The sequence below is a fragment of the Neodothiora populina genome (genome assembly GCF_041146345.1).
Source record: "Neodothiora populina strain CPC 39397 chromosome Unknown canker_contig_8, whole genome shotgun sequence".
In the NCBI taxonomy this organism is placed as follows: Eukaryota; Fungi; Ascomycota; class Dothideomycetes; order Dothideales; family Dothioraceae; genus Neodothiora; species Neodothiora populina.
Genome location: NW_027191411.1, coordinates 1,959,848 through 1,982,326, shown reverse-complemented (window position 1 = coordinate 1,982,326; position 22,479 = coordinate 1,959,848). Strand labels below are relative to the sequence as shown.

Below are 22,479 nucleotides of genomic sequence, written 5' to 3'. Positions count from 1 at the left end.
CGTGATAATCGCGACAAGAACGATTTCAGAATTATCGGCAGCTTCTCGTTCTCGAGCTGCAACGATGTCCTCCACCAGTGTCCATGGTCATCCCAGGCCCGCAACTATTGCCCCAGCACCCCCGAAGGCTTCATCGGCCAACAACCCTAGCACGGAAGGAGACTCCCCCCGACAACTAATGCCTTTTGCCTGCCAGGCTTGCGTTAAGAGGAAGGTAAGATGTGATAAGGCCTCGCCAATATGTTCGAGCTGCCGCAAAGGTAGCATGGAGTGCATCTATCGAGCACCTCCCCCACGGCGACAGAAGAGAAAGTTGAGCTACGATGTCGAAGAAAGACTTGCTCGTTATGAACAGATTCTGGGCCAACATGGCTTGTTACCTCAGGATCCGTATACACCCGTCTCAATTGGTGAGAAGCGAACAGAAGATATAAATGTCCCCTTCATGGAACCTGAAACATACCGTTTAGGGAGACTCTTAGCAGGCCAGGGCAAATCACGATATATAGACAGCCATCTTTGGACTCATCTTGGTGATGATGCGTTCCAAGGTATGTCTGAGGATGAGGATGATGAGGAGAATGATAACGAGGAGCATCTGGAAGTCAATACCTCTTGGACGTTCTCCTCGGATCCTCTGACCGGAGCGCTCATGGGCTCTCGCCAGAGTCTTTTACATTGCCACCCAACACATGCGGACGCCAAGATTTTATGGAAGATGCACATTGAGAACGTGGAACCTATATGTAAAATCCTACATGTTCCTTCAGTCTCGCCCATGGTAAGCATAGTATCACAACAGCCAGCACTAGCGTCCAAAACCGATGAAAGTTTGTTGTTTGCCATTTACCATTTCGCTGTCTTCTCTTCGACGGAGGATGAATGTTTAGCCAAATTCGAGCAGTCAAGGGCTTTCTTGATGCAAAGATATCACTTTGCGACTCGCCAGGCCCTTGTCAACGCCTCTTTCCTTAAGACCACGGATATGTCCGTTCTACAAGCTCTCGTGTTGTTTCTTCTCTCTTGTCGCCATTCTTATGATCCTCAAACGTACTGGATCTTGACTGGTGTTGCAGTCCGGATATCTCAACGAATGGGTCTGCATCGTGACGGAGAAAGTCTAGGCGTGTCACCCTTCGATGTGCAAATGAGGCGGCGGCTATTCTATCAGATCTTACCTCTTGATGGGGTTGCAAGTCAAATGTCAGGGACTGGAATAGGCATCGTGCCGGACAATGACACATGGGACACACAACCACCCCTCAATCTTGACGACGACCAGATCTCGCCGGGAATGACCGAGATGCCAGTAGAGAAGAAAGGTCCTACCGAGATGATCTTCTGTCTAGCTCGCGCGTGTATTGGAACACATGTCGTCAAGGCCGGGATGTACAAGCATGGCGCCGGGCAGCAATCTTCCAAAGTCCATGTCGATTTCAATTCGGTAATCGATCAGGCTGAGAACGAAGTGGAGGAGAGATATATTCGCTATTGCGATGTTGCTCATCCTCTGCATTTTCTGACCATTGGCTTTGTCAGGTCCGCCATCACCGCCATGCGTCTGCGTATGCGGCTTCAAAAGGCCAAAGATACAACCGTCACTCACGAAGAAGCAAGGGAATTGTTTCAGCTTTCTGAGAAGATAATAAATACTCACACAGCAACATACAACCACCTTAGCTTGAAAAGCTTCCAGTGGCTCGTGAGGCCACTTTTCGCCTGGGGTTCATGGGATTCGTTGATCTTGGTCTTGACAAGCTTGCGCCGCTCCGATCTACTTTCACGTTCGGAAAGCGATGCCGCTTGGAGCAAAGTAGGGCAAGTGTACCAAAGTCATAACGAGCTCCTTGATCCTAAGCGCGCACTTCAAAAAGCGGTTGGCCGTCTGCTGCTGGTAGCTTGGGACATCAACCCACCAAGCCACAGTCAACCGCAGCCAAGCTTTGTCACAACTCTGCGGTCTGCGTTGAGGCCAAAGTCCAGCAAGCAGTCAGAGGCTCACGGAAGTAGTGTTACTGCTTCTACTGTGGAAGAGCAGGATACATCACAATCACTACTGACCCATGAGGTCTCTTCTACAGGATCTTCCGATTTCATCCCTTACGACATGGGCATGGACACGTACGACAACTTCAATACCGAGAAAGTTGACTGGCAATTTTGGGATCAATTGATTAAGGACTACCAGACACGGGGCTCGTGATGGTGGCAAATGTGGACGCACTAGTACCACATTGTTGACATGAGCAAGGTCTGCGGCCGTATTGAACGTAAACTGTCAGAAGCTCGGTGCTGAAGTATATATCCAATCTTCGCAGATCTGGGTCGGCTACTTTGTGATTGTCAGAATCACAATCATACCTGAAAGACTTTTGGGGATCTTGTCATGTACGCCCTAGCCCGACCACTACCATTTCGATCGAGTTGTACAATATCATGATACTTCTCAAGCGCGCCCAAAATCTGCGTCGAATCGATCGCGTGCTGTTATCACAGCGTGCCTGATCAAGCAGCACAAAGGGCTTCCGTGGCTGCTAGACTGGTCGTCTTCACAGCGACACCATTTCCAAAGTCACGTACAGAACTAGCGCCAAGTACGTATTCTTCCCAGCCAATTCCATTGAGTCCCTCAGGCCCATCCGCAGCAAAAGTGAGCCAGGCATCTTGCATGGCCTTACTGGTATCTACTTCCAGGGCGGTCGAAGGACCACGATAGTTTCCATAAGTTCCAAAGATCAATGGCAATTCGGACGAATGATAAGCGCCCATCCATGGTCGTGGAGAGATGTTGCTAAAGTTTCCGGAGTAGAGGTATGTATAGGTCGGGACGCCAGCAAGCTGTCGGAGCTCGATAGCTTCAGTGGTGGTGCAGAAAAACAGGGCAAGATATGCGGCTTGCGCAAGTGTTTGATTGACACCAGCAGCGTTGTAGGGGGCGAACGGTACTCCGTCTTGAGCATTTGTACCCATTATAGCTGGCTGTGATGGGGTCAGCTACGTGGTACAATCCGGCAAGGGCTGATTACATACAATCTTGGAAATATGTCCCTGCGAAGCACGCAATGTGTAGTTGCTGAACACAACTTTCTCATCTGCAATAGGCGCGAAGCTGATCGCAGGCAAAGAGCCATTCTGTTGATACACCGACAAGAAATTTTCGATGGTAGATGCGTTCAGTCCTCGCATGCATGCCAGCTCAGCAGTCGCATTTACACCTCCACACCCCAGACTCGAGGCAACGAAGGAGAAGTTGCTTTGTGTGAAATCGTTACTGCTCAGCAAGAAGGTATTACCGGAGTCCATGATCAGGGATGAAACAATCGGATCGTCGGACCAAGCATAGTTGTAGAGGTCAACGCTAGCTCCACCAGCACTTTGACCCCAGAGTGTGATACGCGATGGATCCCCACCGAACCGTGCAATGTTCGCCGAAACCCATTCGACCCTGAGATTTTGTTAAACTTGCAGTCTTCAGAGCCGGTGATTGGCTTGTACATACGCGAGACGCTGGTCCAACAAACCGACGTTCTTATCGTCAAGGCCTGCCGCGTTCGGAAACCCGAAAATGTTCAGCCGATAACTATGAGACGTGAGTATTTGGAATGCATTTATATTCGTTGCTAAGACACGACAGACTTGAATGAAACCACGATGTGGTCTCTACTTCTCTCTACCCATTGCGAAGGAAGCTGGTAAGGGACATTCTGGCCTCCGGTTTCAAATCCTCCGCCATAGATATAAAGCAACACAGGCAAGCCGGGTCCACAGTCATTGCCGGTTGGCGCCCAGACGCTAAGCGTCAAGCAGTCCTCACTAATGATTCCTGTTCGATTCAGACCTTCCAGGTTGAACTCAAGGACATCGTCAAGGTATAGTGACGGGCCTGTGCCAAGATATTGAATACAGCTAGGAGGCAGGTTTGTTGCTTCGATCTTGGTCCTGGCAGCGGAAGGAGGGAGCGGCTGTGGGGGCATCCAGCGAAGAGAGCCAACAGGAGGTTGGGCGAAAGGGATGCCCAGGAATTGTCGCACGTGTGGATAAGCCGAGTCGATCTTGCCATGCGCCTCACCTGACGAGGTGTACACTACGAGGCCTTTGTCCCAGTCGCCATGTCTGCCTTTTCCGGGTGCAGCCTGGCAGACTGTCACGATGGCCCAGAGTAGAAAAGTCAGCGGTCGCCACATGTTGTTCTGCTAAGTTGTCCTGATAAACAGAAAGCCACGAGGATATGTTTCAAGTCCAGGTGTAGACGGGCTTGAATAGATATATATACACAGCATACGCCTCACTGCGAGTGCAGCCTCATTACGTACTAGACATGATTCCCCGACGAGCCCCACTACGAAGGCGTCTGGTTTCTCCGGTAGACGTCTTATCATGAGCAAGTAAGCATGGTGCTGGTGGTCAAAGATTAAGGTAAGATATAAGATTCGACCAGGGTACGAGGCACATACCCCGAAGTTACCTTGGCACAAATATCGGTCTTGGAAGTAAGAGCACACGCACTTTCCTCTGAAGTCCATCCGTCACAAGGAAACAATCATTCAATGAGTCCCACTGAAGACTCTACCATCGCATTATACCATAACCTCGTCGATCCGTAGCGTGTAGCCGCTGTCAAATTTCCACTGCACAGTATAAGTATGCGTGACGATACAAACGTCGTCGATCTGTGGAGTACCCCGCACCCCATCCTCTGTCGGATACAATGATGTGACTTGGTTGGAGGAGCTGCATGATCTATCGGAAGAAGTCTAATTGCTCCAGAAATTTCCTTGCTTAAGCGAGGCCGCGCTTGCACCAATCGATCAGACCGTGCGCCTCGCAACACTAACTCATGAAGACATCTACCGGATCGAGACCTTGAGCTTGCATGAGGTAGCGATGGGGCTTGGCGATGAGTTGTCCTCGTGGCAAAGGGCCATTTCGCTTGCAAGAGAGAGTCATACTGCTGCCAAGCAGTGATGCCGATGGTGCATGTTCCAGCACGTTACTTGGCATTTCTCCTTCTTGCTCAACCACTTGATCATGTATACCGACCGCGTCTTCGTGATCGAACCTGACTGATACATTCTGCAGTCGTGAGAGGAACACTCTCAAGATCTAGTTTCCATAGAACATGGTAAATTACCAGAAGCTAACAGGATCTTTGTACTCGTGGAAGCATGAAGGCCGCGAGGCACTGGGCTTGAGCGCATCGAGTCATGCCGCAGTGAGAGATAGATTACTAAGCTGCGGTTCGACTCAAACACCAAGACTTACGCTCGGTGTGGAAATGCAGCATCGAACACCGTAAGCTCCGACATCGGATTCTAGAATGGACTGCGGATAGCGATTGGACACAAAGACTGGATTGACTCTTCGAAAGCGAGCGGAACGACTCATAGTTCTGGAGGAGATTTGCTGTCCTAAATACAATGAGCACCACCTCGAAGGATGATATGCTTAGCGGCTTCCCCGTCGCGGCACCAATACATTCAGGTAAAGCACCACGCTTCGTAGATGTAAGTAGTAATACTCAGACGATAGTCTTATTCCGTTGGCTCAACATCCCGGTAGGTTGCTGTCACTGCAACAGCGAAGGAGTTCGCGGGCATTTATCGCAACAAACAATACCATGAACCAGATTTCCTTGCTGTCCTTGATCGTGCACTTGCGGCTGGTGTACACAAGGTCATGCTGACCGGAATGTCCCTGGATGATGTCGATTTCAACCTCCAGATTGCGCGTCAGCGTCCGCAACAGTGTGCCATCACTGTTGGCATCCACCCATATCATGCTTCAGAGGCTGAAGACAAAGGCCCCGCATATTATGCTCAGCTCACGAGTGTTGTCCGAGATCTGTTGGCGGAGCCCTCGACACTCTTGGTAGCTTTCGGAGAACTCGGACTCGACTATGATCATCTAGAACGCGCACCGAAAGATGCGCAGTTACGCGCTTTCGAGGCACAACTCGATGTGTTTGTGTCGAATGGATTCGATCTGCCTCTTTTCCTTCATTGTCGAGCAGCCTTCGATGATTTTGCCGCGGTGATCACGCCTTATCTGCCCAGACTACCTCGCGGAGGATTGGTGCACTCCTTTGTCGGAACCAAGGCACAGATGGGAATTCTCACAAATATGGGCTTCGAGATCAGTGTGAACGGTTTCAGTTTCCGCGACAAAGACTCTTTAGAGATGATTCGTGCTCTTCCCTTGGCGAAGTTGCAGATCGAGACCGATGCGCCCTGGGGTCTGATTCCCCCGAGCTCAGAAGTGGCGAGACGTTATCTAACCAATTCATTTCCCTTGCCAGCCAGTAAAAAGAGAGATAAACATCAGATGGAGTGCATGGTCAAAGATCGCAATGAGAGTTGTGCGATAAGCCAAGTTGCATTTGTTGTAGCTGGCCTGAAGCATATTCCCGTCGATGATGTGATGACCTCTGCCTGGATCAACAGCATCCGTATGTTTCGATTGACTCGAGATGAAGAATGAAAGGCAACATAATGCCTCGACAAGCACGGTACGGCCTTCAGCGTGTCGTTGTACTGCCAACTTTTGACATGTTCATCGGACATGTTCTAGATGAATCGATCCGAAAATATTTCTCCCAGCAAAATAGAGTGCTGTACATAGACCTAGATAGATGCGCGATGTGCGGGTGAGGAGTTCCTTGTTTGACGTTCGAGGGCTTAGAGTCTCTGCCGCAATATCTTCACATATGATGATCCAATGATTAAAACACTGAGTACCATCGCCGATCCTGTGAACACAATGATCCCTTTATATCTGTGATAACCATAGTCGCTCAGGTCGGTCATAGAACTCAACAAACTTGCACTGATTGGGCCTGCGAGTATGTTGCCGATTCCTTGAGCAAAAGAAAAGATGGAGAAAGGAGTCATCGCTGCGGTCGGATCTGGACTGACCATGGTACCCATACGTACTCTCATTGCCATGTAAGAATATGCAAAGAAGCCATAGACGAGGCCAAAGCAAACCAGAGGTGGCAACGATCGTGCCAGCCCCCAAAGTGTGAACGAAGAGATGGCAGCGACAGCAGACGAGGACAGCAGAAGCAGATTGAGCGATACACGACCATCTGAGAGATATCCATATGTCAATTGGCCAAGGACTTGGGTAACACTCATCAGTGCGAGGAGCAAAGCGCCTTTTCTGGAGTCCGACCCGATTGATGAAGCGTATGACGGCAGATATAGCGCTGGTAGATAGAATCCGAGGCTTTGCGCAACCGTAGACACTACATAGAGCCAGAAAAGTGGCTTCCTCAAAAAGGCCCAGTCCGTTCTAGTTGTGACTATGGTCTGAGGAGGTGGGAGGCGTTTCTTGAACAGTGGAAGAAGCGGACCTGTCAAGATTGTAGTCGCCACTGTCAACGATCCCAGGGTTGTCTTGTAGCCATACCTCGCGAGCAACGACTGGATTATGAATGGAAAGACCACACCGGAGGCACCCGATGCACCAAGCATGATTCCCCAAGCAAAACCACGACGAGCAACCCACCACTCATTCATCATACTCACGATGGGGTAGAATACAATGAGATAGCCAGCTGCAGTTTCGTCAACGCCGGTCGAGTTTCGAAGACGGTTATGTACTTACTGCCATACAAGACGCCCTGTGTCATTATCAAGCCAGTAGCGGTATCGGCAAACGAGCCTGCTAGAAGGCCACAGATACATAACACCCAACCGCCCCAGATCATATGTCGTTGATACTTCGGGTATCGTCCAATGAATGGCAACATCAGCGGTGCTCCTATGTATGTTATTCCAGTTGAGATTGTGCCGATATACGTAATGTAAGGGCTTTGTGAGAACTGTGGAAGACGTGTGTAGTAGTCCTGGAAGATACCAAAGGAGAGTGGGAATCCTGTTGCCAAAGAACATTAATCATTGAGTCACTGGATCCTAATCTGAACGCATGACTTGATACAGACTGGACAAGCTAGCTTACCCCAAAGTACGGCTTCAAACACGAATGCAGCACACAGGAACCTCCAGGCTGAGTAACCCCCGTCTGTCCGTTCTAGGCTTTGATCATTGACATGTTGTTCATTGACATGTTCCTCGTTGACATGTTCCTCATTGACATGTTGTCCATCGACAATAGTAAGAGGTTCAATCACTGGCGTCCACGAGGGATGAGTGTCTAGACCTTCTTCCACTCCAAGTCCAGTCGTCGCAGTTGTACTAGACATAGCTGATGATCACCCTTTGGAAAGCTTTACTCACTTATTCAGAGACTCGAGAATAAGACAAGGTAGGGTAATTTTGATATTTATGTTGAACACCTTCTTTAGCATGTTTGACATCTTGACATAGGGCGCGAAAGCTTAATGAGGAATAACGCCAAGAAGGGCAACATCTGCTATACCTACCCTAAGGTCGACCTTGACTCCAAGCACATCCTATTGCCTGGTCCTGCATGTGAGTGTTTACTCGTAAAAGACTTATTATTGCTCTCTATCATCGAGTGCACTGTCATCGGCTTCGACTCGGTCGTGATTTTGAATTTCATTGCGAAAGCTGAAGAGTTTGCGCATTAGGTCGCGACACCTAAGAACTAATGGTGTATAGCTGACCAGAGAGGAATCAGGCGCAAGTGTATGTGTATATTGATCACATGCCCTGACTTTAAAACTGAAAATTCTTGATATAATGGAAAAATGTACTAGCGATAGAAGCTCAAAGCCCGCTCGACAAGAAGTCTCATACCCTCCTTGCGGTAGTCATCATTCTCGACCCAACTGCCAGCAGTTGCGTTCAATACAATGTTTTGTGGCTGTTCGATGTCGTACCTTGGCCAGTGGGGCGAAAAAGACTTGACTGGAGTATATGTTAGCATTCAATCCATTACGTACATGCGTGTGTCCTATCGACATACCTCTGTGATTGTTAGGATCGTGCGTGCTAGCGAAGCTCAGCCACATCTGACTCATGACCTGACTCAAGTCTTCATAGCGCTGTCTTATAGATGTTTCATTGGTCTCAAATGCGCTAGTTAGTCGTCCTGTGCCGATGATGTTGTTGAAAACAAAGGCCACCTCTTCAAAATGAGCAACACCAAGCAAAAGAGGATCCACCACCAAAGGATAGGTATCGAAGCGGTAGCTGTAGCATGGTACTCCGTAGTCCGTCCATTGCTCGCATGCAAAGCGTCGTCCAGCAGTAAAGTACACGTCTCCGGTATACGTTCTTGCTCGCGAAACCTGATCTCCATACGGAGCCGGAAGAGTCATGCTCTCATTCGCGATATAAGGATAAGCTTCCACCATGAGGTCGACTGTCTCATTGTCTGCTACTTTGACGTATCCGTTAGACTTCACAAATGCACGAAACTCTTCTGTCGTGTTGGTACCAAAGCCTGCGAAAAGCGAACCATCGTCCGTATTCGATCCGATAAGAAGCGGAACTTTGACGAAATTGCCTCTCTTCAACGCGACTGAGTTGTAAGTGGGTATTATTCCACCATCGACGATAGGAAGGAAATCCAGCTTGAACATAGTCGCGTTCAAGATGTCTAACGGTGCAGCTCGGAGGCAGGAGACCGGATCGACAGCATTCGTACAGTCTGTGGCATTCAACAGTGTTTGAAAGGCCTTGTCCTGGTCCTCGGTGGATGTATACGCAGCGAAAAACCATGGTCCACCGCTCTGACAGATAGCAGCTTGGAAGAGACCATCGTCTCGACCGTTGTAAGCTAAAAGATGATATCCGACAGATATAGCTCCTGCTGATTCGCCTTGAATGGTGACCTTGTTGTTGTCGCCGCCAAAGGCACCGATATTGTCTTGTATCCATTGAAACGCCATTCGTTGATCGTGCAGTGCAATGTTTGCCAAGCCCTGGTTCTTCATAATTTCACCAGCGAGAAGTCCGAAGCCTGACAGGCGATAGTTCAGAGTTACCATGATGACAGGCTGTCTCATCTGTACAGAGTTCTTGACCAAGAACGAGGTGTTGTAACTGCCATCTGCGCTACCTCCCTCATGGAAGCCTCCTCCATAGAGGTACACAAGCACTGGTAAGCGTGCGTCACTGCTGATGTTGGCTGGTCTGACGATGTTTAGGGAAAGGCAGTCTTCGCTTTGAGGAAGTCCCAGTGGAGGTGTCGTAGGAAATTGAAGACAGATTGGGCCATATTCTGTTGCATTAAAAGGCTCCTTCCACGTCTCGTTGATGGCTTTCGGTAGATTGAAGCGAAGTTCGCCGGTCGGAGGCTGAGCAAATGGGATACCCAAGAAAAGATCCTGGTCATACTCGGGGAGATGTCTTCCTAAGATGGTTCCATTGTTTATCTTCACTGTTGGCGAGGTTGACAATCCAAACGCCGATGGCGCCAATGCAAGCGCTGATATTATTGTAGATAATTTCATGGTTATGAAGAGAAAGTTGTCCAGGCCTGCAATTGGTCCAAAGATTACACTCTCCTGAGAGACCTATGGCTTTTATATACATTTATGAGCGATGTCGGACTCCTACTTAGCTGAGTCTGGATCTGGGAGGCACCAAGCCCAGGTCCACGTGTATGCATCGCGCTAGATGAGACATTGGTAGGTTAAGCTTCACACAAGGCTAAGGAAATGATACAAATGCTCTTGGTTTGTAAAACTCGTTCGGTCTACGCCATGTTGGGAGTATAAAGAAGGAAAGATGAATCAATGGTACGGTTTGCGCGATCGATAATTGCTGGAGCTTGGTAATGAAGGCCGTTAATTATGCTGCATTGCTTCGGCGAGACACACTCATTCCGCGATCCGCATCTAAAGAGCAGCACCACAGCTTCGCACAAGAGCTCATTGCAGGTCGATAATCGCCCCTATTGGTCCTCTCTACTTGTTGGCGACCAGATCGAGAGAAGAATTCCTCTGAACTCCATGATTTACTCCGCTTTTCGACTAGTGGGGATGCGATAGCCGAGAGTTGTCTTGGCCGCATGCGCCGCTGATCAAACTTGGGCTTGGGGGTCAACGACGCTCTAACCCCACGTGGCAGATCCTTAGAGGATCAGATAATCAAACCCTTGCTTGGCGTCTGTTTGCGAGATCACCCAAGCATGCCAAGTCGTGGATTGATCCAGCTGGACGGTTTGTCGATATCCGTAGACCTGGCTGTGTATCTTGGCAGCTCTGCAGCGATACAGACTCGCACGCTCATCGGATGTGTCCCTTACTTTATTCGTCGAATTCATACCTAGTATTGGCCGGAACGCAGCTATCCAGAAGTCATCACAACAACGAGATGCCAGCGGTTCGTTGAGAATTCGAAGTTTGAACAGGCTGTTCGGTTGAGTCTTGACCCTTTCAGCAATCCTGTCTACTGTAAGCTCTGAACTAGGATGGCGGAAAGCCCACCTCCCGATATTCGGAGAGCTGGCGCCAGTGTAAACGTACGATTAAGAGGAAGCATGGCGGGAGGCGGGCTGAGGTCTCTTCATATCCACTGAAATTATAAGCGATATAGCTGCTACAAGTAGTGAGTGGGCGATTTACGGTGTTGAAGATTGTTAACAGCGTCTAGTGCCTTGCATAGCTCACTCTATACTAACTTTGCGCTATGGACCACGGGGCGGCACCGTTTCATCATTACAAGGAAGACTTCGAAACGTACCTGAATCACATCCTGGAAATGCTCCTCGTTATCTCTTTCAACTCAAGCCATCAATAAATGTAGACATAATAGGCGTACTGAGAAGGACTGCCGAGGCTAGAGAAGCCGAGTGGCTTCACATGCCTGGCTCACCATGGTTGTGACCAAGATATGCTATCAAAAATCAGCCTAACTGATGTGTTTTGCGCACCATACCTGACTTACATAGAGGTAGACTGTCGAGTTGCGGCCAGAAATCGAGACTAAAATTCAGGTCTCCTGTATCTGTCGTAAAGTCACCGAGAGGGTTGAGTCCATAAACCTCTTCTATGCTCGCATTGACCGCTCCACCTATGGCTGAATACACTGTCGATTGATTTGACAAGTCACCTCCGGTGAGCTGGGTATCCAGGTCCACCGTACTGCTACTGTTCGGGATGCTATCCAAAGGTCCGGCCGAGTAGCGACTGGCTGCAACTGCTTCCATAGCTCCGCCAGGGTCCTGTGAAGTGTTGCGAGTCGGGCCCGAGGCGGTCCTCATCAGACGTCGGACCTCATTTCGCAGGCCTTCCAGGATAACACTATACCTCCACGCAGGCGCATTCCTAGCGGTGGCTTTGGCGAGGTGCTGCTGGGAGACTTCCGCAAGCTTGAATAGTTCTACTTCGTCGAGACCGCGACCCAGGGCTCTCAGATTGTCGATCGGAATGCGTCCCTTACTTACTTGGATGAGGAATATGTAGATGATAGATAGAGCATTGAAAGTGGCGTATTGCGAGTGCCAGAAATGAGGAAATAGTGGAGTCTCGGATACTGAACCCATGACTGTATCAATTGCATCCAGTGCAGCTCTTAGACATCTCACTATCTGATCACTGTATGCACTTTCGTACTCTGGAACGACTTGACTGTAGTCTCGTAACAGTAAGGGACGAGTGACAAACATGGTCGAGTGCGCGTAAGCTAGGCGTACGACCGTGTGTTGTCTTCGGAACCCCGGGATCAGGCTACTAGCATGCACTGCTCCTGAAAGGAAAGGAGGAAGCATAGCCTGCCATGCTGTCAATTCGTCAATCCGGGTCATGGACGCCTCGATCTGTTGACGGTCGGATATGCCGGTGATTGCATATTGATCGCGGAATGATCGGGCAAGAATCTGAGCAAGCAACGCGGACATAACAGGTGCAGTCATGACGCAGTCTCTACCTGGCCTTGTGATTGCTTTATCTGTCATAAGATCTTCGTCATTTACATGCGACGGAAGAGGTTGATCGATGTCTTCTAATCGAAGCAGACTAGGGCGTCCAAGGATCAAACTGATATATTTGTCAAGCGAGTAAGAGCACCACAGCGTTCGTCTCTGACACTCGCGCTTGACTTTGCATTGTGCATCTTCCGTCGACGCACTCGATTCTGCCCTTGAACGATGTAGTCCCATTGCTAGAATCAGCTGAACCATGGTCCCGTGAGAAAACCAAGCTTGATTCATTCTCGAAGTACTAAGTAGCCAAAGCACGATGAGGAAGCGTGCTTGAACAGACTCGAGTGACGGAGCACCAGTTTCATGATCCAACAGTCGTTGGGCTTCCGCGTAATATTGCTCGCTTTCTTTCCAATTGTTTTCATCAGCGTCTTGAACATTACCGTCTGCGTCGATTCGATACATAAGCGAGGTGGCAAAAATCAGGAAAACGACGGCTTCAGTAGCGGTGGAGAGTACCTGTTTCGATCTATTATGTCGTGCTTCGTGCATTTGATTGACCCATTTCTCCGTGGTAGCTCGATGGAGTATGCGATAAGTGGGACTCGCGTACTCAAAATAGACTCGTATGAATTCGCTCGCAGCAGCATCTGAGGGCCAAGCGGGTCGTGAACCGTCAGCGTGAGGAAATGTACGATCTCCAAACGCAAATATCGAAGTCGCACCATCGACATCAGTTTGAGCTGGGGTTGCAGGTGAGCTGTGCTGTTCAAGTGGTCTCCAAGCTCGGCCTAGGAAGAAATGAGCTGAAGTTGGTCCATGGTATTGTCCGGCTAGCTGGTCGGTCTCCGCTGATTCGACCGGTGCTTGTCCCAACGCTGGTGACGCACGCAGGACTGGGCTCCTGCTGCGATTTGCCGTAGTTTGCATATTTGTTCGCAACGATGTGCCTATAGCAGTATCCTCCTCACTCGTTACTGCGTTGGACCGAGCCACGTCCCACCGGTCCATAATCCTATCTATACCTGACGACCCACGACCCACAGCAGAAGGCGCTGGGGATGGCGGTCCCACGATACCCCGATTATATGTGGCATCGTACGTACATGATTTACCCAATCTACGACAAGTTGCACACGGAAAGTCACCGGTGCATCTCTTCTTCTTCGACTTGCAACTATCGCAAGCTCTAGTGACTTTCGACCTTCTACGTGCGTCGCGTTGGCTGACCGCTTTCTCCAATGAGATTCTCGAAAAAGTCGGCTGTGGTGTCATACGTGTTTTGGAGACAGAAGATCTGTTTAATATGACCAATCAAATGAACGTACGCTAGTGATGCTCTCACACTAGCTGAGTGGAGTATATGTCAGGGTCGTTCAGTATACCGATTACTGTGGTGAGAATGATCGATGTCGGAAAAGTATAGTGGCACAATCTGGCTTTTCCGACATGTTCCGGAAAAGCGAAATCATGCCAAGAAATGGCGAGAGGGAGACCCTGGCCAAAGGCATATGATGATCGCAAGATAGGGGCGAAGAGGCAATAGCATGTCACAGGGATTAGGACCGGAATGCACACAACCTACTTGTTGCTAAGTTCAAGCGAAGCTGAGTCGTCTATTGCATTGATGCTGAATCGAAATTGTGGCATAGATTGCGGTGTCGTTGGTCAGATAAATAGGTAACACAAAGCGATTATGGATGAATACAACTCGACTTGACTGGCCCCTTTCCAGGTCGGCAATCGCGAATACAAGGCTCAGTGACATTGAGTAATCAATAATTAGGAGTCATCAAGACGAGATATCCTACACAGGATAAAACGTATTTTCGTGAATGGCATGAGGGCATGGCATGCGGTCGTATAAGGAAAGACAAAACGCTTCATACTGCCAAGATCATTGATTCAATCGATCGTCCCAAGTCAGCCAGTCGAAGTTGTTCCACCACTCAGGGGGTATCGTGCCTTCGGAGGCATAAAGCTCGCTTTCAACAGTCTTCAAAGCTTGTGAAAACTCAAGATCAGACATATCAGCAAAAGGAGGAGCCTGACTGAACGGCTGCGACGAATCGACAGGGGAAACGTAGCCTCCTCGATAGACTGTGTGGTCCATGTTGGGGCCGTACCATGGGCCTCCGTGTGATGCAATAGCCTCCGGAATTGGACCACTCGGCATTGCTACACGTTTCGAAGGCTCTAGGCCTGTATCAGGTGATTGCGCTTCAGGATGATACTTCTTTATCATTGCTCTTAACAGCAATGCATACAGGACGGAAGCACCCTGTCTGTGTGCTGGAAAGGATCCGATCCTGTGGAAGACGTCCGCGGTCTGGTGTACTAGGCTTCGCACACTTTGCGCGATGCCCGGATTGCTTTCGATTTGTGTATTGCTCAGGCGCAGAGCCAAGCAAGCTGCAAAAGCGACCATAACTATGGTATTGTTCGGCACTGACTTCCAGAGGGCCTCGCCTTTGCAGGCTATTCGCATCACGTTAATGCTCGCCGAAAGACCTCCAACGCGAAAGAATCTATGAACTTCCGCCGGAGCGGTAGGGTAATTCATAACCAGACCGTAGAAGGACAGACGTGTATGACAGCCGAGTATTTCGACATATGGAGGCAGCTGGTTTTCTATCGATACGATGTTAGTGAAGAAGGGAGCGCCGAGATCCGAAAGAACCCGTACCATTCCAGTCAGCAACAACTGGACCCCACGTAGCATACCAATCCTCAATGTAGGTCTCGATCATGTCACGAATCCTGGTAACATGGTCAGTTGCCAATCCGCGACTAGCACATAGAGGGAGTCCTTACGATTCAGCGACAGCAGTACCATCATCTGCTTCGGGGTTGTAAGAATCACATAGTCCTTTGGCACTGACGATGAGTCCAGTCTGCATAAGCGTCAATCGACAAGCCGTGTAGCATGATGCTCAGTTCAACTTACTAGATTCCTTCTTATGACAACAATGGATATGAGTGAACTGTCAGCTGGAGCTGCGATGTCAGACAGATGCCAATCGTTGCAACGGCTCAGCAATGGAGTGTCTAGAGGGAACAAGGAGCGTCGCTCGCGAGCCATACAAAATCTTGGAGGAGTATTAGCCATGGTTCGAATCTCGCGTGCTGTGTGGGGAACACTACCCTCTGTCGAGGATAAACAGCGACAGCCACACCCTTTCTCGACGGCGCAGCAGTCTCCGACCTAGAACGGATGTCGGATCAACGGAGTCGAATCCATCGAGGGCTAGCGCCTTCCGAGCATTGACAACATCGCGGCTTGTTAAGCCCTGATGCGATTGGATGTCAGATGGGGAAGCGATAGCCTTGTCTAAAGATAGGTCGAGGGCGATAGACAGTGCGTTGGCAAGGAACGAGCTTCCCTCGTCATCTTCCCACTGCTCTCCAGCGGGTAGCCATGGAACATTGAACATGAAAGCGACGACTATCTCCACAGATCTGTTACGATTGTTCATGACGTGATGGGCCAAAGCCTTGCAATGCGCTGCAAGCCTTGTACATAGTGCGCCAGCAGTGGGAATGAATTTGGATGAGACAAACATGACCGTGGTGAAAAGGAATGCTGAGCGCTGTCTAAGAAAGTTTGTCGTGTGGATCGCCGGGTCTAAACCCCATCTTGTAAGTCCCAGATTGTCGTGGAAACTATACAATTTGTCAGATTATTTGACCGTGGAATCAGGTGATGATGGTCTGTCGTTGAGTGGCAGCCCGTCCTTATGGGATTAGACTCGTCTTTTTGCCACATCGCTGACGACCTTGAGCAGAACTTACTAAGTGACGAGCTCTTCAGCCTCCCTTAACGTTACAAAGCCAAGACTGATTGGATCCAGAGCGGGTCCTATATCTAGATTAACTCTTGAGGCCCCGAAGAAGACTCGTAAGACATCCTCGGCTCTGTTGTTCTGGTACTCGTTCGTTGATCTAGCAGTGACACTCGAAGGCCACTTCTGATGCTGAGCGAGCGGACTGAGTGGCAAGCAATGCTCTGTGGCATGAGCAAGGAGTTGCAGAGGATTCTCCGCATCCTCGATGACCAGGCGTTCCGCCGCATCGTCTCGATGTCGAGCGAGGATTGGTGAACTGGTGGTCGTACGGGAAGGCTCCGGGTTCGGCGTTGCTACGACTGGAAAGGTACTACCTGTACTGTGGCTAGCTGGTGAAGAGACAGTCTGGCCCTTGGGCTCCCTTTGAACTATAGACCCGACCTCTCCCAAGAGCTGCTGAAGACGGACGGCAGTAACACTGTCTTGACCTGCATTATCCGCATTGGTCTTGGCATCGGTGAGGGCTTGCTCAAGCTGGTGGATTGCCTTGTCCAGTCCTCTGCGTTTACTGCGAGGGGAAGCGTTTGTTAGTTTAGGCTGTGTTGGTAGTCGCTATGGGCTTGTAGTTGCATTATAACATAAGGTATGTGAACAAGACGCCAATGGGAATTTTTCAACGCCGGCGCGCTGCACCCACAAGATTGCACATGTCAATGCCATCTTGGGTTCAAGACTCGGCGCTATACATAGGTAGCTTCCTCGGCGCTTCTCCAGACATAGACGTATCTCAACGCCTTGCCTCGAGGAGAAGGGAATGCACCAAGAGACGACAACTGTAGCTGACGACAAGTGACAAGGTCTTTGGGCTTACTTGGGTACTCCTTTCCGCCTGCCAATGCGATAGTCTGGAGTTTCACACTTGAGCCCCTTACTCGAGCACCTACTACACGCAGCAGACCCGACACCACGTGCGCACTTGATCTTGATAGCTCTACAGGATAGGCAGGCTGCCTGCTTCGTACTCGCCGCAATGTCGCTAGGTGGCGCGTGTACGTCAGGCGACGGAGTCATGCCTTGCTGCATATCAACCATTCTGAACTTTGTCGCTGCCGCTCATGAGATCGGGCGTTGATTAAGTGGCCGAATCGGATTGGCACGGCGAAGAAACTATGACCGGTCGCTCTAAAAGGGTTACAGCAGGGCAACGAGTACAGTACTTGTGCGCGCTACTCTTTTCGTGCACAACTGACTGATGTTGCGCGTGACTCCACGAAACCACCCGCAAAGTTATGGAGTAGTGGAGACTAGTCTGCGGTATTGGTCTCTGTGGTCATCTGTGGCACCGGCAAGGAGAGCTTCCGATGAAGGACGAGGACATTATGCCCACGGAGGTGATCCTTGGGTGGAGAGCACAGTGCAACGCTTTTTCTGCCGGGCGCGCAAATTAAGGTACGGGCACATCCCAGAGCACTCTCCCCCAAATCGCCCCCAGAGTCCTCTGCCGCTCTCGCCGCCTTGGGTCCGCTGCTATTGTCTGTTCAGGCCGAAGACGGGCACACGGAAACGTCATTCGAAGCATCCGAACGATAGCCGATGCGTATGTTTTATAATTGACTGGCTTCTGGTGGGCTCTTCCTCACAGCCATTGCTCTTTTCTAGAACATCAGTCCTTTTCGCATTTTCCAAATCTCCACTTCTGCTCTGTTCTTTTTGTAGATTATGGCTTCTCTGTCTCGAACAATGCCGCGTTTGGCAGCTGGTGCCAGAGTCACAGTAGTTTTAAGGAACAGCCTGCAAGTTCCTCGCGCAACCTGTACCAACAAAGCAAGTTACTTCTACAACACCACCGGACGGAGGCTAGGAAGCACTGCTGCCTCGATCAAGAAGCAGAGTCAGGATGTCGCGCCCACACAAGACCGAGCAAGGTCGAAGCTTTTCAAGGACGCCGACGAGGCTGTGGCAGACATCCAGAGTGGCTCTACGATTCTGTCATCAGGATTCGGCCTTTGCGGAGTGGCTGGTAAGGAGATGCTCATCCGAAACCGATTACCGAGCCTAGAAACAAATTACTGAACAACCCTGCTTCCATAGAGACCGTCATCCAAGCATTAGCGCGTAGAGGCCCTCAATCACTGAACAACCTCACTGCAGTATCAAATAATGCAGGTGCCGGAGACGGCGGCCTGGCATCGCTGGTGAAGTCTGGTCAAATCACCAAGATGATTCAGTCATACCTCGGAAACAACAAGGCGCTCGAGTCAAAATACTACGCCGGAGAGATTGCAATTGAACTGTGCCCTCAGGGAACTCTCGCCGAGAGAATCCGATGCGGAGGTGCTGGCATTCCCGCCTTCTACACTCCCACTGGCGTCAACACTCAGATCGAGACTGGCGAGATTCCTGTCAGACTCGGCCCAGCCAAGGATGGCTCCAAGGAGCTTACAGTGCTCGAATACGGCAACAAGCGCGAGACCAGAGAGTTCAACGGCAAGAAATACAACATGGAGCACGCCATCCAGGGTGATGTCGGTATCTTGAGAGCATGGAAGGTCGATGAGGCAGGAAACTGCCGCTTCCGGTACGTGATAAAAGACGAATTCTGACCATTGTGCTCCACATGGACAGACTGACCAATTTACAACAGCTACACCACTCAAGCCTTCGGTGTCCTTGTCGCCAAAGCCGCCAAGATCAGCATCGTCGAAGCCGAGGAAATTGTCCCTCTCGGCAGCATCCACCCCGACGACGTGCACCTTCCCGGAATCTACATCAACCGCATCGTGCCCGCCACAGCCAACAAGACTGTAGAAATCAAGAAGACGCGCGAGCCCGAGGGCGCAAAGAGCGACTCGTCGGACAAGTCGGCGGCCATTGTGCGAAGAGAGAGAATCGCCAAGCGCGCCGCCCGCGAGCTCAAGCACGGCATGTACGTCAACCTCGGCGTCGGCATGCCCACCCTCGCACCTTCCTTCTTGGACCCTGAGACCAAGGTCTGGATCCAGTCGGAGAACGGTCTTCTCGGCATGGGCCCCTACCCGACCGAAGACGAGGTCGATGCCGACTTGATCAATGCCGGCAAGGAAACCGTCACCATTGTCCCCGGCGGCTCGACCTTTGACTCTGCCGAGTCGTTCGCCATGATCCGTGGCGGCCACGTCGACGTCTCCATGCTTGGTGCCCTGCAGGTCAGCGCAAACGGTGACTTGGCCAACTTCATGATCCCCGGCAAGGTGCTCAAGGGAATGGGTGGCGCTATGGATCTCGTGTCGAACCCCGACCAGACCAAGATCGTTTGTCTCACTGACCACCAGGACAAGTACGGCCGCTCCAAGGTCGTGCAGGAGTGCAGTCTGCCTCTGACTGGTGCCAGAGTCGTGAGCACCATCATCACCGACCTCGTAAGTTTTGTTTTTTCCTGCTTCCTCGTGACCTTTCGACTGACATGTGGCGATTTGTAGTGTGTTTTCCAAGTCGACCGCCAGAACGGAGGCTTGACGCTCACCGAGTTGGCTCCTGGAGTCACCGTTGATGAGATCAAAGAGAAGACGGATGCCAGGTTCGAGGTCAGCAAGGACCTTTTGACCATGGACTAGGTTTGGACTACTAGCAGTCTCTTGCAAGTAGGATAGGCGTTCGCTTGAGCACAAACAATAAATATAATAGAAGATCAAATATGGAGAATAAAAAAAGGAATAAAAACACTTTCGCAAACACTTTTGTAAACATCGCTATGTTAGCAGTTCAGTTATCGAGTCCCCAATCCTACCACACTGAATGCTAAAGCTCTGTCCAAGTCGCACTCGAACGTCTGTCTCATCTATCTACAGATTACATTCAAGATTGGTCATGGTCTACCGCAGTCAACAATGCCACCATTACAGACACATGACTTCCTTCTCAAATCTCCTTAAAGCTTAGCTCTAATCCCTGGCGCGAATGTGGTACCCTGTCCCTCAGCAATAGCACCACTGATCCTATCCACAGTCTCCAACAACCACGTACTACCCTCGTCGCTAGCCAACCACTCACCACCTTTCACTTCATCCTCGGCCTTGGCAGAGCCATCCGCGTAGGCCTTGCGGAGTCCGAAAACATGACTCGTGACTTGCGGGCCGACACCAGTCTGACTGCGCAGGCATGAAACGGCCATCATGCTCGTCAGCACGCGCCCGACCTTCCATGGGCCGGGCATGTTGGGTGAAGGGTCGGCCAGCAGAGCGCCATATTCGGCTTCGAGGATGTAGACGGGCAGGTTCGGATGCGAGTCGCCGAGTTTGGCGAAGAGCTTGTCGTGCAACGGGTTGTAGATTGATTTCCAAAGTTGGGCGCCGCGAGATGTCACGGCTTCGATGTTGGATGTGTTGAGTTGTCTTTTTTATGGAGTGATCAGTTTCTTGAAGATTTGTTTTGCCACACTTTGTGATTCCGTAGTAATACCGAGCTCACCAGCCACAAGACGATTTGGAAATGGAGACATATTGTGTCAAGGTAGGCACTCACCTCGTAACGGTCGTTGATAGTCCTTTGACGACATCCTCGGGGAGACCAGCTCGGAAACCACCCAATGTATTGATCACACGAGGCACCTGATCCATCTGATCAGCCGACAGTGACATTGTTTCCCGCCCACTCACGTAGACAGTGGAGAGAGAAATACAGGGAAATATACTCACGCCATTGATACACATGCACTTCAACCCGACCTCACGCATGAACTCGGCAGTGCCTACCGGTCCAGCAGAGTCCGACGACGCCACGGCAGTGTGGTACAGTTCCAACATCGACTCGGGCGAGTTCAGCGTCATTGATGTGGCAGTCTGCGATCAATCTGAATCAGTATACGGAATCCGCTCAATTGTTGTAATAATCATGACATGGACAGGACATCATCGCATAGCATTATCTCATGTGAATCAAAGAGACTGCGAACTGCCGTGGGAGAGACTTACGGCAATCGTCAGCCATGCTGGAGTCCCGACATTCTTCGTCTGGGCACTTTGCGCAACACTCTGGAACAACGACTTGATGTTCTTCGGTGCAGGCGTGGTGTTCGGCCGAGCATGTGAAGCGCTTATCAGCGATTTGAGTGGCTGTGACAACTTGGACATCTTGGCCGGCTAGCACGACGGAAACAGCGCAGTAATACAAACGAAATACGTCCAAGTCAAAAATGATAGCGTTACTACTGACACGGGTAAAGTGATACAGATGACGAAGAACGTGTATACAAATCAATACTCATGATATAATCGTTACGAAGGTTGTTTAAGTTGCCCTGGCTGACCCCAAGCAAGCGATTCATGCGGCTAAACGGAAAGCTTGCCCGTCGGTCGTTACGATATCGCCGGTGCTCTCTCCTCGCGTAGTGTCACGCCATGCTTGTATATATGATTTTGCAGGTCCGTCACATATAAGATCTCGATATTTTGTTGTGTCCGATTGCTTCTCGTCTTCTGATCATTGCCGTGATCACCGAGTGTTTCAAAGTATGAAGTCTCATCTACGTTCATCTACGACGCCTTGAAGCCGTTCGCTGCGTACAACGATGCCGCGACGCTGGAGCTCTAAATGGAAATTCGCAGGTAATGTCTACAATGGTAGTTGAATCCGAACAGTGAGCTACCAAAGAGAAGCAGAGACTGTCTTCCCTTGAGCAATGATTGCTGTGACAATGACTGACCGTCTTGACTTTCATGTGGCATATTCAGCTGTGATTGACGAATGTAACCTGCTCGCATGAGCAGGTAGGAGTGTAGCATCGACTTGTTGTTTTCACCAGGCATGGCATCGCATCAATGTCAACGCCAGCAATATCAACCAGCAATACCGATGCAGGGGGGATTCTCCGAGTAAGGACGCGGCAGATCCACCAGACTGGGAGTGGTGATAAGCTATCTTT

At 50.3% G+C, this 22,479-nt stretch overlaps 9 protein-coding genes across 9 annotated transcripts; 3 read left to right on the top strand and 6 right to left on the bottom strand.

The window, feature by feature from the left end:
- Nucleotides 1-64: 64 nt before the first annotated feature.
- On the top strand, nt 65-2,203 carry AAFC00_007120 (uncharacterized protein; the record flags this gene model as incomplete). The annotated part of the gene is made up of 1 exon (XM_069348393.1): nt 65-2,203. The coding sequence occupies one exon, from the start codon at nt 65-67 to the stop codon at nt 2,201-2,203; it is 2,139 nt and encodes a 712-aa protein (XP_069200058.1).
- A 302-nt stretch (nt 2,204-2,505) lies between these two features.
- On the bottom strand, nt 2,506-4,184 carry AAFC00_007119 (uncharacterized protein; the record flags this gene model as incomplete). Its single annotated transcript, XM_069347180.1, has 4 exons — nt 2,506-2,979; nt 3,031-3,445; nt 3,500-3,580; nt 3,637-4,184. The coding sequence occupies 4 exons, from the start codon at nt 4,182-4,184 to the stop codon at nt 2,506-2,508; spliced, it is 1,518 nt and encodes a 505-aa protein (XP_069200057.1).
- Nucleotides 4,185-5,417: 1,233 nt separating this feature from the next.
- AAFC00_007118 (uncharacterized protein) lies at nt 5,418-6,477 on the top strand (the record flags this gene model as incomplete). The annotated part of the gene is made up of 2 exons (XM_069347179.1): nt 5,418-5,504; nt 5,560-6,477. 2 exons carry the CDS (start codon nt 5,418-5,420, stop codon nt 6,475-6,477), a joined length of 1,005 nt encoding a protein of 334 aa, XP_069200056.1.
- A 197-nt stretch (nt 6,478-6,674) lies between these two features.
- On the bottom strand, nt 6,675-8,203 carry AAFC00_007117 (uncharacterized protein; the record flags this gene model as incomplete). The annotated part of the gene is made up of 3 exons (XM_069348392.1): nt 6,675-7,555; nt 7,606-7,875; nt 7,960-8,203. 3 exons carry the CDS (start codon nt 8,201-8,203, stop codon nt 6,675-6,677), a joined length of 1,395 nt encoding a protein of 464 aa, XP_069200055.1.
- A 473-nt stretch (nt 8,204-8,676) lies between these two features.
- AAFC00_007116 (uncharacterized protein) lies at nt 8,677-10,381 on the bottom strand (the record flags this gene model as incomplete). Its single annotated transcript, XM_069347178.1, has 2 exons — nt 8,677-8,831; nt 8,890-10,381. 2 exons carry the CDS (start codon nt 10,379-10,381, stop codon nt 8,677-8,679), a joined length of 1,647 nt encoding a protein of 548 aa, XP_069200054.1.
- Nucleotides 10,382-11,730: 1,349 nt separating this feature from the next.
- On the bottom strand, nt 11,731-12,540 carry AAFC00_007115 (uncharacterized protein; the record flags this gene model as incomplete). The annotated part of the gene is made up of 2 exons (XM_069348391.1): nt 11,731-11,768; nt 11,820-12,540. The coding sequence occupies 2 exons, from the start codon at nt 12,538-12,540 to the stop codon at nt 11,731-11,733; spliced, it is 759 nt and encodes a 252-aa protein (XP_069200053.1).
- Nucleotides 12,541-14,692: 2,152 nt separating this feature from the next.
- Nucleotides 14,693-17,672, bottom strand: AAFC00_007114 (uncharacterized protein; the record flags this gene model as incomplete). The annotated part of the gene is made up of 7 exons (XM_069347177.1): nt 14,693-15,426; nt 15,482-15,555; nt 15,610-15,689; nt 15,743-15,884; nt 15,940-16,458; nt 16,588-17,148; nt 17,452-17,672. The coding sequence occupies 7 exons, from the start codon at nt 17,670-17,672 to the stop codon at nt 14,693-14,695; spliced, it is 2,331 nt and encodes a 776-aa protein (XP_069200052.1).
- Nucleotides 17,673-18,299: 627 nt separating this feature from the next.
- AAFC00_007113 (uncharacterized protein) lies at nt 18,300-20,173 on the top strand (the record flags this gene model as incomplete). The annotated part of the gene is made up of 4 exons (XM_069347176.1): nt 18,300-18,600; nt 18,672-19,158; nt 19,225-19,978; nt 20,039-20,173. The coding sequence occupies 4 exons, from the start codon at nt 18,300-18,302 to the stop codon at nt 20,171-20,173; spliced, it is 1,677 nt and encodes a 558-aa protein (XP_069200051.1).
- Nucleotides 20,174-20,487: 314 nt separating this feature from the next.
- On the bottom strand, nt 20,488-21,688 carry AAFC00_007112 (uncharacterized protein; the record flags this gene model as incomplete). The annotated part of the gene is made up of 4 exons (XM_069347175.1): nt 20,488-20,950; nt 21,081-21,166; nt 21,254-21,397; nt 21,530-21,688. 4 exons carry the CDS (start codon nt 21,686-21,688, stop codon nt 20,488-20,490), a joined length of 852 nt encoding a protein of 283 aa, XP_069200050.1.
- Between the last annotated feature and the right edge of the window lie 791 nt (nt 21,689-22,479).